At 42.0% G+C, this 18,430-nt stretch overlaps 3 protein-coding genes across 3 annotated transcripts; 1 reads left to right on the forward strand and 2 right to left on the reverse strand.

Moving 5' to 3' along the window:
* The first annotated feature begins 2,192 nt into the window (after positions 1 to 2,192).
* LOC145695663 (uncharacterized) lies at positions 2,193 to 6,818 on the forward strand. Its single transcript, XM_081772663.1, has 6 exons — positions 2,193 to 2,735; positions 2,781 to 2,924; positions 3,041 to 3,153; positions 3,199 to 3,378; positions 3,523 to 3,709; positions 3,791 to 6,818. The coding sequence occupies exons 1-6, from the start codon at positions 2,516 to 2,518 to the stop codon at positions 4,198 to 4,200; spliced, it is 1,254 nt and encodes a 417-aa protein (XP_081628789.1). The 5' UTR covers positions 2,193 to 2,515; the 3' UTR covers positions 4,201 to 6,818.
* Positions 6,819 to 11,788: 4,970 nt separating this feature from the next.
* On the reverse strand, positions 11,789 to 13,043 carry LOC145706471 (sideroflexin-1-like). Its single transcript, XM_081783885.1, has 4 exons — positions 12,862 to 13,043; positions 12,703 to 12,818; positions 12,325 to 12,537; positions 11,789 to 12,040 (listed from the first exon to the last, which is right to left on the reverse strand). Exons 1-4 carry the CDS (start codon positions 13,034 to 13,036, stop codon positions 11,804 to 11,806), a joined length of 741 nt encoding a protein of 246 aa, XP_081640011.1. The 5' UTR covers positions 13,037 to 13,043; the 3' UTR covers positions 11,789 to 11,803.
* Positions 13,044 to 13,058: 15 nt separating this feature from the next.
* LOC145706366 (uncharacterized) lies at positions 13,059 to 18,405 on the reverse strand. The gene is made up of 12 exons (XM_081783757.1): positions 18,129 to 18,405; positions 17,416 to 18,084; positions 16,871 to 17,251; positions 16,756 to 16,823; positions 16,549 to 16,711; positions 16,229 to 16,316; positions 15,084 to 15,384; positions 14,756 to 15,040; positions 13,742 to 14,595; positions 13,533 to 13,689; positions 13,320 to 13,428; positions 13,059 to 13,269 (listed from the first exon to the last, which is right to left on the reverse strand). The coding sequence occupies exons 1-12, from the start codon at positions 18,181 to 18,183 to the stop codon at positions 13,178 to 13,180; spliced, it is 3,222 nt and encodes a 1,073-aa protein (XP_081639883.1). The 5' UTR covers positions 18,184 to 18,405; the 3' UTR covers positions 13,059 to 13,177.
* Positions 18,406 to 18,430: the final 25 nt, after the last annotated feature.

The raw sequence follows: 18,430 nt of genomic DNA on the forward strand, positions 1-18,430 counted from the left end.
CATATTCTTCTAGTCCTGTGGCCAAAGCTGTTTCATTTGCATATAAGAAGAATGTCTATCTTGCTAAGAAAAGCGAATAGTTTTACTCATGTCCATCAATAATTTACACCAAGAAGCCGCTTTTTTGTTATCGCAATTTGCAACAACATATGCATGTGTTATTTGCTAGAAATTCTATCATCATCATCATCATCTATCTCCAGCCCTATCCATAGACATTATAAACAACTGTCCACTGATTCCTCGACTCTTTAATTTCCTATCAATCCAAATAACTCTCCATCGACTCAGAACTTCTGAGTCAGAAGCACCTTTTTGTAGTTAAACTGGAACCGACCGGTTTTGCTTGCTATCAGATCAATATTTTCTTCGTCTGCATCTCACCGATAATCGACGATTACGATGATGATATGACGACGCTTCGCATCCGTTTTCTATCTTCTTGATTTCGAAAGCAACAACATCAGAAGCAGCATCACAAGGAGGCATTGTATTATTGAGAACCATGGTTGTATCAAAAATCGCTGCATCTTTCTCTTCCCAAGGATTGCCTCGTGAGATTCCATCCCATGGGGACTCACCGCTCGGGCCTGACTAGTGATGAACTGGTAAATTTATTAACAAGTAAGATGCTAATTTTTTTAGTATTGTGATATTTTCTGATCAGCTAGTGGGGTTGATTTATTATTCAAAAGTTTTTGAATTTATGGGACAGGAAAAGATCGACCGTCTACTTGAAAAATAGAAAGACGGGGTCAGTTGAAATATTTTGGACGTCATTTTTTTATTTTGATATTTTTCAATATCAAGATTTTTGAATCCACTGGTGAAAATGATATTGTTTCGGTAAGAAGACGTAAGAATTGACGTCAAGGGCTTTCTTCGGCAAATTATTGAATAATTTGCGAAAATTTGAAGAGTATTCAGCCTCAACTACCCAGTTCGAGGGGGTCATTATACTCAAATGAACCTGGGTATTTTTCATGTGGGTTTGTTTTCCAACAAAACTGCTGTAAGTGCACTTCAAACGACAAAATACCGGATTTTTCTAATTACTGAAACATATGGTAAAATAGATTAGAAAGAAAAAAGAGCTAATTAATTCATACACCCGCTGTAAGAATGAATTAAGACTCAGAATAATATATCACCGGATTATTGAAATAATGCCCCACTAAATTATGATATACTCGACCATCCTCGACGGGCCTTGTTCATTATCAAGGTGGTCGATGCCAGCTATTGATTCTCGCCGTACTCCGGATAATTAACAGTGCCTTGACTTATTGCCTGCTTTAGGCTTTTTTTCTTGACCTTGGGGACTTCTCTGTCCAGCGTAATTTGCGGACAAGGAAGGCTACTTTCTTATTATATCAAAATATAAATTGCTTCGAACAAAATGTTTTTGGGACCCGGCCAAATAAGGGGTTGAACTCCCAAAAGCATCATGGCAAGGCAATTACGCCTCATGATTGATTCCAATAACCGCAAAAAAGATGAGAATTTCCAACTAAATGATTCTATAATTAACATGTGGTATGAAAAAAGAGTGAAATCCCTTATCTATTTCTTGTCTCACGTGACTAAGTCACATGATCGGAGTTTATATCTAATTCATTCGATTAGATCTGGTCTTTCTTTTCGCCTGAAACGGGGAGTGTTTTTTTGGTCTGGTGGAACTTATCCTCCAAAATTGTCATCAACCTCCATTAGCTGGCATTTTCAACGTTCTTGGAGAAAAGTAGACAGCAGCAAACATATTTTATGGCTCCATGACCACGTGGATGGGTAACAATAGTAATACCGGGTCGTATGGTCAGTTTTTTCTTTTTTTATCACTTTCTTTTTTATTTTGATGGGCATGTTCCGACTGACCAACGCCTGTCCCGGGCAAACTTTTACGATAAACTTTGAACTTCGGCCTTCTAAGGGAAGGAATGTGAGCTGCAAATGGATATTTGAGGATGATTTTTTCTTGCGCTGACATTCTGAGATTCGTAGTGAAAAGTGTAGTGGGAGAAAGAAGCTTGCGTTCTGGTTGAAACTGGTTCGCGAGCAGTGTAGTAGCATAGGCAAGGAGAGAGCTGAGAGAGATGTTGGGAGAAAGGGCCTCTCGGCTCACCAGAGCTCCAACAGGCTCTAGTAGTGTCAGTGGCGCTGGGATGTCGCTCGCGAGCTGCGCAGCCCCGTGGCTAGGGGCCCTTTAACTCGGCCCGTCGCCGCTTCTCCTCACTATACCAAAAACACTGAACGAGATAAACCACGGGCGTTTACGTCCCTTTTTTCGACGTCGCCCAACAAGGGTCGAGATTTTATTTGTCGACGGATCCAGCTGCCCCTGCTGGTCCCTTTTTATAAACAGTTGATGGGATTCCCACGACGACTTTAAAACCGTGAGCCGAGCCGAGATACCACCCGCCGCCACGCTGTTACCCTTTTCCACCTCCACCCTGTTTCCCCTATTTATTTCTTCGCATCCGCAGAGCTTGAAGGCTCGCCTTGGACGAAAACAAAAATGATCGAAGAAGTGCCCCAACAATTCACACAGAGTGCGCTCGATGTGCCGTGCGCCGCTAGTTCTGAGCTCCAAAACAGCTCCGACATCGGCTCAGGGCTCATCCTCCAGCACAAACTATCAGAGCAAAAAGATACCTACGACGCTCACCAAATCGATTCCGGCTACCTCGATCCATCAGACATCGAGGAGACCGAAGAAGAAGAAGACGAACTATCTGGTAAGTCAGAGAATCACCTGGCAGCGCGCCAACCAGCTAATTCAGAGATTGAAAACGAACACATCCAGAGAGTCTTCGTTCCACGAGAAACTGAACACAAATTGAAGAGAAGACGAAATTTACTCGTCACAAAGCTCCATCATCTCCGAAAAGATCTCAACATCCTTGTCATCGGCCCCGATAACGCCGGTACGTAACATTTAGCAATTATGTCAATAGAGCGTTTGCCACGTGATAAATGTTATTGCTTACGCGCGATACCGTGCGGTGGCACCTGTATCAGTCAATTTTAAATTCATGTTTAGGCAAAACATCGCTCATCAACTCCCTGGGTTACATGATCAACCAGGACGACAAAGGAAACCTCAAATGGAGAAACTTTGCTGACTACGATCTCGGCAGAACTTTCAAATACAAGGTACAACATTTATTTTCCCAGTCATTTTTAAAACAATTCTCTTAGGCAGCTCGCGTATGGCCTCTTGAAAAACAGAAGGTGCGCAACTCGCCCCAAGTCGCTCCAAAGAAGAATTTGACATTCTACGAAGCTTCAGGCCTCCAGAAGTGCGGAGATGTGGAGAAATCCTCCACCATTCTCCAGTACTTTCTTGAAGGAAGAATCACCCCTGGACTTCTCACTTTGGTAAGTGTTAAAAAAGCGAACGAACCATGTCGGTTATTTTTGGACTTGAAAACTCCAGCTTGGCGGTGATTCAATACTCGCTCAAATTTTCGCGATTTATATCGATACTCAAATATTATTTTCTCTGCTCATAAACATCTTTAGTTCCTGTTGATGACCACCGACGACATCACTGCTCGATACTGCGATCTTTCCACCGATCCTCGAGTCCTCGAAAGTCGCCGAGTCCACGCGATTGTCCACTGCACTGCCGCTGATCAGCCACCCAACAACGATCTTATCAAACTTGTGCAGGCGGCGATGGCTAAGTCGAAAGATCCGCGCGTCAAAAGTAAGCAAGAAACTTCAATCCTAGAAATCATAGACGATACAACCTCAAACATTATCCATTGATCTCATCATTCACTTTCAGAAATGCCAATTTTGACCTGCGTTACGAGTCCCCACGGCGAAGTAAAACAAGTCCCTGTTTACGAGACTTCATCATATGACATGTCTGCCCAAGTGCGCAGCAACTCCGTCTCTGGACCCAGCTCTGGCATGCGCCGAAACTCCTCGACCGGACGCCTCACCGGCGGCCACAAGAGCTCCTTCGGCGCGGCGAACCTCTGCGAGCCTCGAGTTTGCCGAGAAGTCACTTACTACGCGCCAGACTACAATCCAGTGACAGATGAGTCCGAAACCGACAACATACAGCCCGACAACGACATCAACAACGGGCTTCTGCGACTGTTCGATGACATCCTCCGCGTTTCCCAACGAGACAACACCAAGGGACGCGGCCGCCGACTGGTGAATATGATTGTTGAGCTTTTCAATTGAGCATTTCTCTCTCGTGGTTAATTAATTAATTATACACACATACGTTTACATTCAACTATTCACTATCGAGCTTCAGCTAGATGCGGCTCGCGGAATCCAGTTTTCGCTCCCAGGCAAGCTCCATTGGGGCACTCACTCAATGCTCAGGCCCGACTCGTCACTCTAAAAATATGTAGTACTGCCTAAACCTCAAACTATGCTCTCACAAGCACCACATTTTACTCTATCAAGTAGTGGATGCTTTTTTCTATAATTTTTTCCCAATTTTGACGAGTCGCCCCTGGGCAGTGGCCCAATGGGCACCTGGAGGCGCCCGCGAGTCAGCTTTAGCGAGCAATCATGATGCATAACTTTTCAGTTTTTATTTTCACGTTTTGAGTGCTTCAAAACATGTTATTCCGACTAGCGATAGTTTCATTTTATAAGTGCCTGTTTTTAGTAAGCCGCCTCTTGTCCGACCCTGGCCAGTGTTTTGCTTTAGACCCGCCGTTCTGAATAAGACGCGAGAATAAGGCTCACATTTTTATATATATTTATTTTTTCCTTTTTTCAAAGAGAATTAGACAATCGGTGTATTGGCCAATGCCTGTATGTGTATACAAGACGAAATCCCAGTCGTTTGAGATGCTTTGAATGCGCGACTGGGAGAGAAAAAAGTTCTTCCTCCCACACGATTTTGAGGAGAATTAAGGGGTAATGCACATACGGGAACTGCAGCCATGCCCGGTTGGCTATTTTCAGCTGCGGTAACTCCCTCTCCCAGGACCCAAACGCACCCCATCCATATCCCCAATTTGCCAGAACACCACTCATAAGTTCAACTCGAGTCCAAAAATCCGCAAATACCGAGACAACATAAAGCGCTAGAAAACAAAACAAAACGTCAACGAAACAAAGTATAAAACACTTAGCAGAACGAGCGTGGTTTACAGCGAGCACTCGCCTAAGGGCGGCACAGTAAGGGCTTAAAGATACGGGTACTTGTAAATATAGGCATCATGCGATTTTTCACTTTTTTCGTGAATAACGAAGTCGTGGCGAAAGGTTTCTGCGGGCTGGTAAGGGGATCAATATTTTGATTTTCGGTGGATTCACTCTTGGAATCAGACTTGACAAAAACAGATTTACCTCTCTGGAGAGGATAGAGACAAAATGTTATTTTACATTACAGTAGTTGTAGATTATACCCACCGTTCGAGATATTGCCCCGGGCGAGTTCCTAACTTTCGCCAACGATCAACCCTTTTTCTATTAATTTAAATATGCGTGATCTGTGGCTAAGTCTTTTCCGACAGTCTACCCGACCGGGCGCCAGCCTCAACTTTTTTTCATTCGTCATTGAACTCATGCTTCTGTCTTTTTTCATCTGCGTTTCATATTTTACCGTGTTCTTACTGTAATAATTTTTACTCTTGCTGCATGCGAACAGGCGTGACAATCAAGGGATCGTGTAAACAAATCTAAATTGCTCTTTTTCGCTGTATTAAGTAAGAAGTCAACGATTCCTTGTGTCACCGGTCGGGTACGTCGTTTTTCGCTCGTTTACCTCTACCCATCTCTTTCTCCTTTACTCTCCCTTCTACTTTTTCTATCAGTCGGAAAAGGGCCACAGTCAACCCAGCTTCTGCTTTCTTGGAACCATTCGAGAGTTCCCAGTATTGTGATTTCACTGCATAACGATGACTTCGCACGGCTAGGTTCGTTTGGTGGCGTTTTATCGAACCGTTGTCTGGAGACCAATCATGTTGTGTACAGCGCCTGCTTCTAGCAGATTCTCAACCCCATAAAAACATGAAAAATAAAGAAAAAATATTGATGTCAGAGTGTCCGTTCAACAAGGTGTAACTCAAATTTTGGACACTCTGGCTCAGATGTGCCTAAAACCCAAAACCCCCCTTCCCCCTCAGACCAAAGAAAAGCCCCCCTAAAAGCAACTCACCCACCCAAAAAACAAAGTTTACTATCCAAAACTGAGAATCTGGCTAGGCAGGGGTTGTAGGCTAAATCTGATTGGCTAACCGGGGCGGAGTCGATGAACGGTAACCTACTGTAAATGTTTTCCACCCGCCTAGTACGTCGAGGTCTGGGCTGTCCAGTCCTGAGGTCGAAGTAAATAACGTTCAAACAAAATATCGCAGGGCTGGACGTGCACGGCTATTACTTCACTGGCCACCCGATGGTGCTTGAAAGCACTCGCTGGTCCCACGCCACTACCACCAGTTAAAACACCTGCTCTCTCCCACCAGCACCAAAAGTTCCACAAAGTTGTATAAGGTACAAATTTCCCTCCTTTCTCAATCGAGCATCGAGTGTGGCAATTTTTCGAATCCAGTAAACAACTAAAACCCAAACCCTAAAAAACGGTACTCCGGTAGGAGGCGAGCAGGATACAAACACACATAAAAAAATCGAAAAAAAAACTTTCCCCAAAAAAATTGAAAAAAGAAAAAAACTCTCAACCAACAAAAAATATCAAAACAACAAAAATCTCTCCCCTCCTCCTGAATGTTCTTACTCTCCGAAATAGTTCATATCTGACTCTACATCACACAAGCTATTACTGTAACACTTAATATAGTCTAATTTTTATAAACATCGAACTCTTGGTGATCTCCTAACTAAGTGTTGTTTATTTGTTATTCTTGAAATTGCATGAAGAAGCAGGCGGCAGACAGTCGATTTATAAGACGATGACAGCAGATTTCTATCAGACTGTAACGTGAATGCATAAACACTTGTAGCGCTTGAAGCCCTGGGGAAGAACGCAGATGCCCTCAAGCGTGCGTAGACTCTTTATTTTACGCGGATCAATTAACATCAAGATCTAGCAGCATTTTCATCAAGCAACTTGATTAATTGAATCAAGTTCATTTGGTTTACTACTCTTGGCAAACAGACTTTGCCCTACACGGTTACATAAGATTACATCACCGAAATTTTGACGAGGAACTTTATGATCTCAATCTGCTCACACACGCACTCGAGATTTTCAAGCGCTTCCACGAAACAATAAAGCCGCCGTTGTCATGGATTTGACAATGGCCGGCTCTGGATCGGGGCGTGTATGTGTGCACAATTTGCCAGAAAATAAAGTCACGGGACGTAACTGCCTGAAATTGACTATTAGAAATAGGATGAGAAAATCATATTTTCACCCAAAAACCGATCATATCATATCTTTATCTCATGGTCAACCGGGCTTATGAATCTATTACGTAGCGATAAAATGGCTTCGATCACAAGACCGGAAGAATCTCACGCGTTGTCCAAGTGATACTGACCATGACGTCCCAAAGAAGCCATATCTCAGAGTTATGACTTTCCTCTACCTTTTCCTTTCTACATCCGTATTTTGAGTAGCGTTCGCTGGAGCGGAGATCCACTAGGATCATCTCCAGAAGCCAGGATCGATTAATAAATCAAAGCCTCAGATTGCCTTCTATTTATAGCCAATTTATTCTAAGGGTACTCTGGTTTGTTAGATCTATTCTACGAGCATCGATTTTTACCAACAGTGACCATTCTATAGGCCAGTCTTTCGAGTATTCTGAACAGGCACTCAGCAAATTGACCAAGCTCGGCCGCCCGGCGAGACGAGAGATTCAAGTTCATCTTTTTCTTTCTTTCAAATTGCAAAGCCCCCTAAGAACTGTTCTGAGCTCAAATTTGGCCCGTTGCCAAGCTAAAGAAAAGAGTATCCCTTTACTACCCGAATTTGTTGTTATACTACATTTTTAATTATAATCGAGTCTTATTTCAAGCTTCTTTGAACTTTAGACAGTCCGAATAGAGGCTACAGACCGCGTTTAACAACTCTGAAAGACAAGGAAAATAGTTGATGATAGCGAGACAATGTCTGAGGGAATAAAAATAAATTTATTTTTCTGGCAAAGTTTCAAATACACTCCCCGGAAGCGCCAATTTATCATGAAAACCGCAGCGTTCTGAGTAAATACGGAATACAATGAAGCTTTAAATAGAATGGAGGTGCTACTGGAATGACCTTTCTACCGTTTGACGTGTGAAATATACAGTCAGCTAAGGACTAGAATCGATTGCTCGTGAGCTCATTAATATTCTGACACCTCATCACGTTTTCTAGTAGCTTATTCACTTCTTCGGATGTTGCCGCTCTTAGAAATATCATCAAGAAGAATCCAGAGTACCAATTATACAACTGAGTAATAATTCGAATCAATAAAAGTTCAAGTTGACATTTGTAAACCTCCATTTTCTATTCGTTTTGTAGGATTATCGAATTAAGACTCAACTGGAATGCACCAGTTTTCCTTTGTTGCGAAAGGCATAAAGATTCATGAATGCCGACGGGGAATGGATTATGCCTTGGATCAAGCGTTGCGGCAAAGGCTATTCTTTTTGATACAAGACGAAATCGATTATTTCTCGATTTTCGCTGCCTCTGAATTGTGTCCAGAAATCGACCAATGCCACCAAATTCCACTCGAAAATGACGGCAATCGAAATCAAAGACATTTTGTCTATCTGAGTACCTCCTAACCGACATAACTATTTTAACAAGCTCTTCATGTGACCATAAAAAGCCCCAGTCGACTTCCTCGAGTCCAGATGAGCCCTGGTTTATTTATCCTTCTGATTGAGATGTAACTATTTGCTCTTGCTAATACTTTAACGCGAGGAAAATCAGCAAATGTAATTCTGAAAACAAATACAGCTTCAATGGCTCCATGACTTTTGAAACTGGCCAGAGTTTATCCAAATAAAATGTATGAGTTTATTTGAGGAGAAATTGATAGAGAGAGATTGCTACGGGAGTTGAACAGAGTCGTACGATACTGTACGATACAGTATAAGAAGCTGGCTAGAAAAAAAGAGCGAAAAAAATGTAAATTTCGTAAATTTTAGCTCGTTATCACCATGAAAAGGGAAAAATGCTATAGATAGAAATTGAACGAGAAAGGGAAAAAATAGGCAACAGCTACGGTTTCAATTGAGTACACTTGGTTAGGCTTAGCTTTTGAATGTCAGATGAGTTTCGTTCAGCCCCTCGACATCTGATGCTAATCCGATTTCTCAGCCATGAGGAGGGCAAAAGGCAAAAATGGTTGAACTTGAGAAAAGAACAGCTTTTAGACGAGTCAAGGAAAACAGCAATAAAATAGTACGGAAATGATCAGAAACACCAGCAAAGTAGAAAAGCAGACAGATAATCAATAATTCACCCGGTCGTTTATAATTTTTAGACTGCTTGTTTCACAATCCTTTGTTGTAAAACGCCTTTATACGGGGGTCAAGGTTGAGCTCTGGCTCCAACGATCCGCCTAGGATCTCCGATTGTTGCTTGAAGAGTGCACAGGTCAGCGGATTGCCGATCAGGAGACCCAAACCAACGAGAGCGACTTGCGCTGCGGGCGCGCCAACCTTTTTGAGGATACTCAATTTTAAATGAGAGCAGTCTTTGTTTCTATATTCCAGGGCGATTCAGAACGAAAGCATAATTAGCCTCTATCCCGCCCGGTGTGATCTTTAAAACGCAAACACTAATTAATTCAATGTCACCTTCGAGCTTTATTGCTGATCAAAGAAACCGCCCAATTTCGGCATTCCAAAGAATACCCTTGCATCTTTCTACGAGGTGTTTATGATACAGTTACATAAAAAGAACCCTCGTCAGAAATTGTCAGAACTCGAGATTGATTGGAAATTTACAGCACTCGTGATCATCATGACGAAATGTCATGATCCCTTCGCAAAGCGATAAGCCTAGGCATGAGGCCGCGTGTCTGGGAAAATTCTAGGGATCTATTTTTGAAGCGTTAATGCATCGCTCAATTTCTGCTTCAAATTGGCTTTAGCGATTGTGGGGATTTATCCTTTTCTCCGAACTTTTAATAAAGTCTAAGCAAATGTTTTATATAACACCCGGCAAGTTACATTCTTTCACAAAAAAGTATTGGATATTGTTAATAGAGTGACGTCAAACACTGTCGGTGTCCTTTGGGAGTCATTACTACGTAAAGCTCAAGCTCCTTTTTTAATTTCCATATTTGGCAAATAAAAAGTGAATTGCAGGAAGCATCGAGCCATAAACTTGATTCAAAGGATGATTGCCGGGTTATCAATGAAAGTTGATTTTTATAAGGCTGATTTATAAAGCCGGCAACCGCAAATGCAAAGATATGATTTGGACACACGATATTCAATATATCAGATAAAAATGGACGTCTGTTTATGGAAAAAATACGGCGAATAAAAGCAAAAGCTAATCAAAATAATGAGTGAGGCAGTCTCGGAGACAATTGTCTTGGATAATTTAAAACTTTTTATTCGATTAAATGAAGCATTAATTATATAAACTGCCGACTTTCAGACTCTTGAGTAAAACGATTCGACGAACTCATGAGAATACAAATTCCAAGGACTACCAACTACAGGTACCAACTACCAGGTAGGCCAGTTTTTGTTGCAATTAAAGAGAACTTTCGAACGTTACGTAACAGTGTCAATACCGCATGACCTGGCGGCAAAAGCGAATTGAATCAGACAGACTGTCCGAATTGAAGTGCTATCAGAAAGACAAACTTCTGGTCCGGCACACCCAAGAAGTCAATGTTTGAATTTTAATGTCATTTCCCGCAAAGCCATCTTTCGAAAGTCAGTTGCTGGTAAATAGAAAATGAAGGGTCAGCATTCATGTGATCGATTTTACCGCAGAAATTCTGTAGAAACGTTATGCAGCTTTTACACAATTTAAAACTCGATAACCTTTCCCAGAAAACTCTCACAGAAAAGCTAGAATTTATGACAACGGTACTCATTTTTTCGAAAACGAGCAGTCGGTAGTTACGTGGACTGTCACATGGCTACAACTCGGTCCAAAAAGGGATAAACAAAAAACATCTCGTGATGAAGAAGTTGGAGCATGTGATTACGCAACAAGAATTGCAGTAGTGAAAGATCGCGTGATCGTAGTGAACAACCGGGCCGCGGGCCGCCCTTGGGCTGTTCTTGTTCAGGAAAAGCATTTGAACTTTTGATGAGCTTCTAAGTGAAATACTGCTTTATCATCGCAAACATTTTAATTCTATGGCATAATCAGTTTTCTGCCTAAGTCTGAGATATCATACGATGATATTCATAGATAGGAAATTGTCGTCAACGGATGACAAATTTATATTTACGAAGGGAAAGCTGAAAAAGGATGGACCGGAAGTAGTTAGCACTTTATAATAATGGAAATTCCAATAAAGGATGACAATAAGTCATTCAAATTATACCCCTCGAAAAAACATGAAAACATCTTGTTAACTTGCATCAGTCCGGACTTGGAATACTCATCCTTTTCATGCAATTTTAAACAAGCAGCTCATCCCTTTTAATCTCTCCCGTCCACAAAAATTCTTCAAATCCATTCAAGTTCAGGATTTGGCACGTCTTAGTAACTAACGCTCTAAGCGATTTCGGAAGCGGCAAATTGAAAGGAAGATTCTCTTCCTTGATTTCATTATTTTTTCAGTATCCATCCCTTAGATTTGGCGAGCGCTGGGAACCTCTTCTCCAAGAAGATCATTCCCAAAAGTGGCAGAACCATGGCGGGTATCGCGCAGCTAATTCGTTGCACTTTTCAATGCTGTTTTATTTGTTCAAAAAGAGTATAAAGCCGAAGGTCTAACAACATTCCTATGACTTGTCCGACCGCTCTTTGTGCAGCTATTGATGACTTCCCAAGTTCATTTCCATTTTCGTCGAGCACAGGAATGCCATTTTTAATTTCATTTGAGCGCATCAGGGACGTATTCAGCACATTTGCAGCGCAAACGGCGAAGAAAGGGGATAATCGTGCCATTGACTTTGGAGCAAACTGAATGAAAAGCACATCAGCGAGGGGTTAGATTCTCTGAGTTTTCTTCAAAATTGAGTCAGATACGGGTAATTTATTTTTTCTTTATAAGGGGATTTTGAGATCGAAGATTCTTTTGGATCTCCACTTAGATTCTTCCTCAAAGAAACTAGAATAAGTAACTGCCAAGGTCTCCCATTTGAAAAGTCAAGATGCCCTCGTAAAGCGTCAGACTCTGACAGTAAAAATATGGCATGTTCTTTTTATCTATTCAATATGCATTTTAATGCTATTTGCCAAGTTACCTTTTTAATGCCGAGCGCGGTCCCGCTTGCCAAGGTCGTTGCACCCAGGAAGTTTCTTGACAGCTCTGTCGTGGAAATTGCAGCATCTCCGCTTCTATTCGTGAAATTTACAACTGCATTTACTGACTGATTCGCGAGCTGCCAGAAGATCACTTGTTGGGGCGTGCTTTGGTATGCCAACATTGCTCCGGTGATGAGCATGTTTCCAGGAACCTATAAAGAAAAATGGTGAAAGCTCATCAAAACATGTTATTTGGCGCCTGAGAAGGCATTTTGATGTTTTACGGACTTTCAAACTGGACAGGCTATAAAAACGAAAATTATTGCTTTTACACCTAAACGTCTAAAAGTACCAAAAAGACTCGACTTTGAACTTACCCAAAACGACATTCGCCCCGGTAGGAACATTTTCTCCCCAGTATCAGGGTGGAAAGCCGAGTCATGCTCGTATTTGGCTTTCCAAAGCTGCTCGTTCGTCAATCCCAAATCCTCTCCTTAGTTTTTGTTTGAAGGGGTCAAAAACAAAATTCGCCCTACCGTTTTGGTGACGAGTTACAACATCCTTCGCGTTCTGCAACTGAGAGTCTGTGAGAAGCGCGTTTCGCGGATCTGTGAGTTTGCAAAAATGAAACACTCTGCCAGAATAAGTTTCTTGGTCGAACTCTGCATTTTTGAGATTTATCCTGTTCGCGGAATTGGAAGTTTCGCCCATTCAAAATCTATTACAATTCAAGGCTGATTTATATTCAATTTGAATAATTTTAATTTATACTAAAATAACAAAACTTTGAACAGAGGTTTACAGAAAATAAAGCAGTTGGTAAAGCGATTTTGAAAACGACTTTTTTCGTTTTCAGATTTGGTTGAATAAGGACTTTTTCATCTTTTGAGCTTTTGGCGTGTCTGGTGCTGTCTTTTGTCGCTTTGGGAAGCTGCCCGCTCCGTCTAATCGGTAGATTTTTATTAATTGGCTCTAGGAAGGAAAGATTGCTTACCTGACTGTCTTTTTCGGTTTTCCTTTTCCGCAGCTTGGAAAGTCATTGGCTTCGAAAAAGCGTCTCCTTTTGATAAACTCGCGAAAGCTTGGCCGAATCGGTCTTTTCGCTAAAAAAGGCAGGTAAGGCCGGTACCGTATTAACTTTATTTACCCCTCGTTATGTAACATTACGAGGTTATGCTAAGTTAATCGTAAACCCGCGTAAACTAACCTTCTGATTTGCACCCTTAGCAAAACTATTCTTTTTGCGCTTTGTAGTTAACTTGACAGCCGTCCCAGAGGAAAATAACGATGACTGAGTATTTGTGAAAAGACTCTCTTGGGTCTCTTGATCGACGAGAAGCTCCCGTTCGAGTTTTTGCTTCAATCTTAATTTTTAATTAATAAATTTAGTATTTTCAAATAAAACGCCGTTCTTACCGGTCAGATTCCTCGTTTTGCAGGGCTTTGACTTTTTCTTCGTCGACTTCTCCTTCATCAGAAGATCCGTCGTTACCATCGTTGTCGAAGCCGTCGTTGTTGATGACCCACTTGTACTTGCTTTTTCTCGCCTGCGCCATCGCTACATCATCGTTGTATTTTCCTTCGATTCTGGCGATGATTTCCTCGTCCTCATCTCGAACGAGTTTGTTGTGCACCTTTTGGATCTCTTTTTCCATCTTCCTTTGACTGGGAAGGACTTCCGTGATCTCTTCATGCTCGTATTCGTCAAGTCCTTCTTCGTTTTCGTCGTCAGATACTTTGGCCCCGTCATCAGATAGTTCTGCTTCATCGGCTTCGGCAAACTGGTTCATCGAAAATCCAGGTTTTGGCTTTTTTGCTTTTGGCTTGACTTTTTTCTTGACGATGACCAGATTATCATCTTCGTCGGAGTCTAAGTTTTCAGGAGGTAGTTCTGGCTCGTCGTCGATAGGGTTCGATTTGGTGCTGCCTTGAAGAGACGCATTCAATATATCAATATCCGGCAGTGGAAGGGAATCATTCTTTTGCCGAGCATTTGTGTCTTCTGTCAATGTTTCTACCTCTTCATGATCATCGAGGTCCATTAGGTCCCGCGAGTCGTTCATATCTGAACCAAAGCCGAGAGACACGCAAGCTGCAATTGATCTCGTTGGACTATTGGTATTTGAATCGGCGTTCTTTGGTCCATTCTTTCCCATCATGGCGGCAAAATCTGCATCGCCCTCCTCGTCATCAGATCCACAAAGAGCTGCTAATGCTTGAGTGTCTTGGGTTTGCGAATCTGGCCCATTGCAGAGGTCATTTACTCCTTGCTGAAAGAAAAATAAGAACCGGAAACAGGAAAATGGAAAACACAAAGTAGCAAAATGGTTAGTCAAGAAAAAAACGATCAAGATCAAGAACGAACAAGATCTTACTTTCAACTTCTTTCGCTAGAAAAGACACCTTAGCACTTGATTCGCCTTTATGTACCTGTACATCATGTGCATCATTAGCATCTTCTTGCGCCAGAAACTCCTGCAGAAGATGATCTTCTGCTGATTGAGAGGGCTGGCTTTTGAACATATTATCACAGTCAGGCGTCTGCGTGTTTCCTCGACTCATTTGGCTCTCGGTGTTTTCGTCGAAATCAAAATCGAAGCTGAAGTTTCCAGGGCTTTGGTATCGATAAGGCACTGACAGTGATTCAGAGGGAGTTGGTGTATCGAAGGATTTTGAACTGATGCTTGAGAGACGATCTGGGGTAGCTGGGAGCGGCTGAAAAGATGGATAAGTGGATGAAAAGGGATGATTTTTTAACCTGAGCCGCCGTCTGTTGCATTGTCGCGTTTTGATAGTTATTCTTTGCCGTAAGTCTGCTCATTTGATTGTAAGGATTGCAGCTGCTCGAGGTCGACATCTGTGAGGTAGTATCGGAATCGACATTATTCTGAAACGGCTCTGGAACTTGCTCTTCATCTTCATCAGAACTTTCCAAGATTTTTCGCGCCTTCTTATCGCGTTTCTTCTTTCGCCGCTTTTTCATCTTTGGTGGCGATTTATCAGCCATATTTTCGTCTTGAGAGTCTTTTTCGTCGTTTGAATCTTCTTGATCATTTTTACTTTTCCGGGTTTGCACTTTTGTCGATCAAATTAGCTCATTTAAAAAAATAGAGTTCAAAAAATGAAATTTGAAGAGTTTCAAAGCTACTTTCGATTCCATGCTTTTCCCAGCGGTAAAGAAGAACAGGAAGAGTACTGGGAAATGTGGTCCGATATAAAAACTATCCGCGGACGGGTCCTCTCGAAGGACCAGAGAGATAATGATTCTATGCGAGTTTACAATGGATTCAGCCTTTTCACGATTCTAGGACGGAAGAACGAGTTTCGAAACGTCCAGGTAAAAATGGCCCCTCAAAAAGATAGAAGTTTAACTTATTCAGTGTATGGACGAGGTGTTTCTTTACGGATTGCCGGCGACTCCACGCGATCATACTCTCTTACGGTAGGCCCTTTTCTCTGGGATTTTCTCATAACGCATGTTTTTCAGCAATTTGACATCCGTTCTCAAGCGGACCGACTCATCCGAGGCCATTGCCGATTCTGACTCTGAGAATGACACGGATACTTCTGCCGAATTCATGTCCGATACTGCTTCGAGTGGAAAGCCTTCGACTTCTTCTAGCTCTAGCTCAAGCAGTTCTAGCTCTCTAGCCTCTTCTGACGACGAAAAACACGAGGGTTTTCAGCAGCGGACACTTTCAGACTCGGATGAGGATTTCTCCTATGTTTCTAAAGTTCCAGAATCTCCAAAAACGAGCGAAAAGCAAGAGAAAAAGTCGCCTCCTTCCAGCTCGGGTCCTTCATCAAAAATCCCTCGCCTCACTCTTCGACGAAACATCAACGGGCATTATTCCAAGGTCGAAAAATAATTCTCAAGTTTTCTCTAAAATTATCAAACCGTGCCTTTGATTAGTTTCGTCATTTTCTTCTTTATCAGTGCTTTCTTCATCTCCTTCTTCGCCGGATTCGCTTTCTGATGAGTCCAGAGCGTCTTTTCCTGGTTGAAATTTATCAAGACCATAAAGAACATTAGAATGAGAACTATTAGAAATTATTTTGAACGGTTGGTTTTCAGATCAATGACTACACACTCTGCTCTAGTGCCCATGAGAGTATTATTTGTTTTAATTTATAAGATCTACCTAAACCTACTGCAAAGTTTCAAATTCAAGCCACTTGAAGATCATGATCCCTAAGGGGACCCGCTAACTTTTCAACCAAGCCTGGAGGATGCTCATTTTCGAGCTCCTTATCAATTTTATCGAGATAATTGTCCTCGTCCATTTCTTCTTGAGCTTTTAGCCGTTCTTGCTCTTCTTTAAAATTTCGCATCCTCTCAGCTCGCAAATTCTCCCATAATTGTTGTTTTAACCCTGTTAATTTTGACTAAAGAAATCATCTTCAACTCTTATTCTTCATCTTTTTCATACCTTTTTATTTTTCAAACTGTGGAAAATTTCCTCATCTTCATTTTTAACTTCGACGCGAATTATCTTTTCTGAAATTTCACTTTCTCGAAATCAAATAAACCCAAATTCCAAAAACCTTTGATTTCTACAATTTCTCCGACGTCATTTTTGACCGCTTCAGTAACTTTGGTGCACATCTTTTTCGGCGATTTTTTTTTCGTCAGATGCTTGACCATTTTCTTTTGCAAATCGGACATTTTTGGATTCAACTGGAGAAAGCCCTGGCCGGGTGTTGGCGCTTTAGCCGCGGCGAGTGCGGCTATGCGGGCTTTTTTCGCGGCTATTCGGGCTTGTTTATCGGAGATAGAGGGATTTTGATCTGGAGCGGGATTCTTTTGGGATTCGGCAGTGGGATTCGGGTTTTCAGAATCGGCATTTGAAATTTGCGAGGTCTGGTTTTCAGAAACAGCGGGAATTGGCTTTTTTGGCTTTGAACTTTTCGGCGGTGACATTTGATCTTGAAAAAAATAATAGTTTTTGCTGAAGAAATTAGGGCTCGGCTCGGCAACCTGTGTAGAAAACCTAACTCAGGGTCTGAAAGGTCCCTAATGATAAGTTGGCTATTTCAAACCCTGACTCAGGTTTTCAACACAGGCTGCGGAGCTCAGGAGAAAGATTTACCTAATGAGAAAACTTTTTGATGTCGAGGTAGTTTAATTTCCGTTTCTCTGAGCAATCGAGCTTGTTCTGCTTTTGCATCTTCGTGCTCTTCTCTCATACGAATTTGGCGATCACGGAAGGACTCTTCTTCTTGTTGAACGGGTCGTTTTGGCTTTTTTGACTTAGAACTCTTAGGAGCTGCTGCTGAACTAGATGTTTCCATCATTTCATCGTCCGATCCACTTTGCTGAGTTGGAAGAGGAGCTGAGCCGCGGAATATTCTCACTGGCTCATCGTCGGAATCGGAATTGTCGGAGTTGTCCGAATCTTCTGGGCGATCCCCGTCGAGTTTTGTTGCTTCGTTTTCAGAACCTGAGTCGATAGGTCTGGAATCCATCGATTCTTCCTCATTCTCTGCTTTGTCTTCTGACTTTCTTTTGATCCTGACTTCGCTGTCCGTGTCCGAGTCTGACGAAGAAGAACTGCTCGGGCGGGATTCTGGATCGCTGTGGATAATCGGCCCCTGATTCGTGTCGGAATCGTCTGAATCTGGGAATCTACTTGCTTTTGAAGAATCGCCATCAAGTGAGACATTCGCAAAGGTCTTTTTCAACGATGCTTCTTGTGATTCTTGAGATGATGGTAATCCAACAATACTGTCGATTTTTTCGAGCGCGTCGAAAATCCCATCTAAAATTCAAATTCTTTATCCCTTGGAAACAAAGGGTGTTTACCTTGCGACCCCTGTGAGTCCTGACAATCATCATCACTGAAGTTGACTTCATTCATAATAATGTTACTGTATTTTCTTCTCTTTCACATCGAAATATTTACTCTTTTCAGCTCTAGAAATCCTTTTTCAGTGGCTTTTTCGGATGCCCTTCTTGATGAAAGAATATTTTTCTCTTCCGCTCAGCAAATATAGAAAAAAAGCTTGTCAACTGAAAAAATACATTTTCTTCTTTTTGAGAAATTAGCGCGCAACGGAACGGGCGCGCAAAAAAATTGGCGCCTTGGCCAATCAACACGGATCCGG

The sequence above is a fragment of the Oikopleura dioica genome, chromosome 1 (assembly GCF_907165135.1).
Source record: "Oikopleura dioica chromosome 1, OKI2018_I68_1.0, whole genome shotgun sequence".
Classification (NCBI taxonomy): Eukaryota; Metazoa; Chordata; class Appendicularia; order Copelata; family Oikopleuridae; genus Oikopleura; species Oikopleura dioica.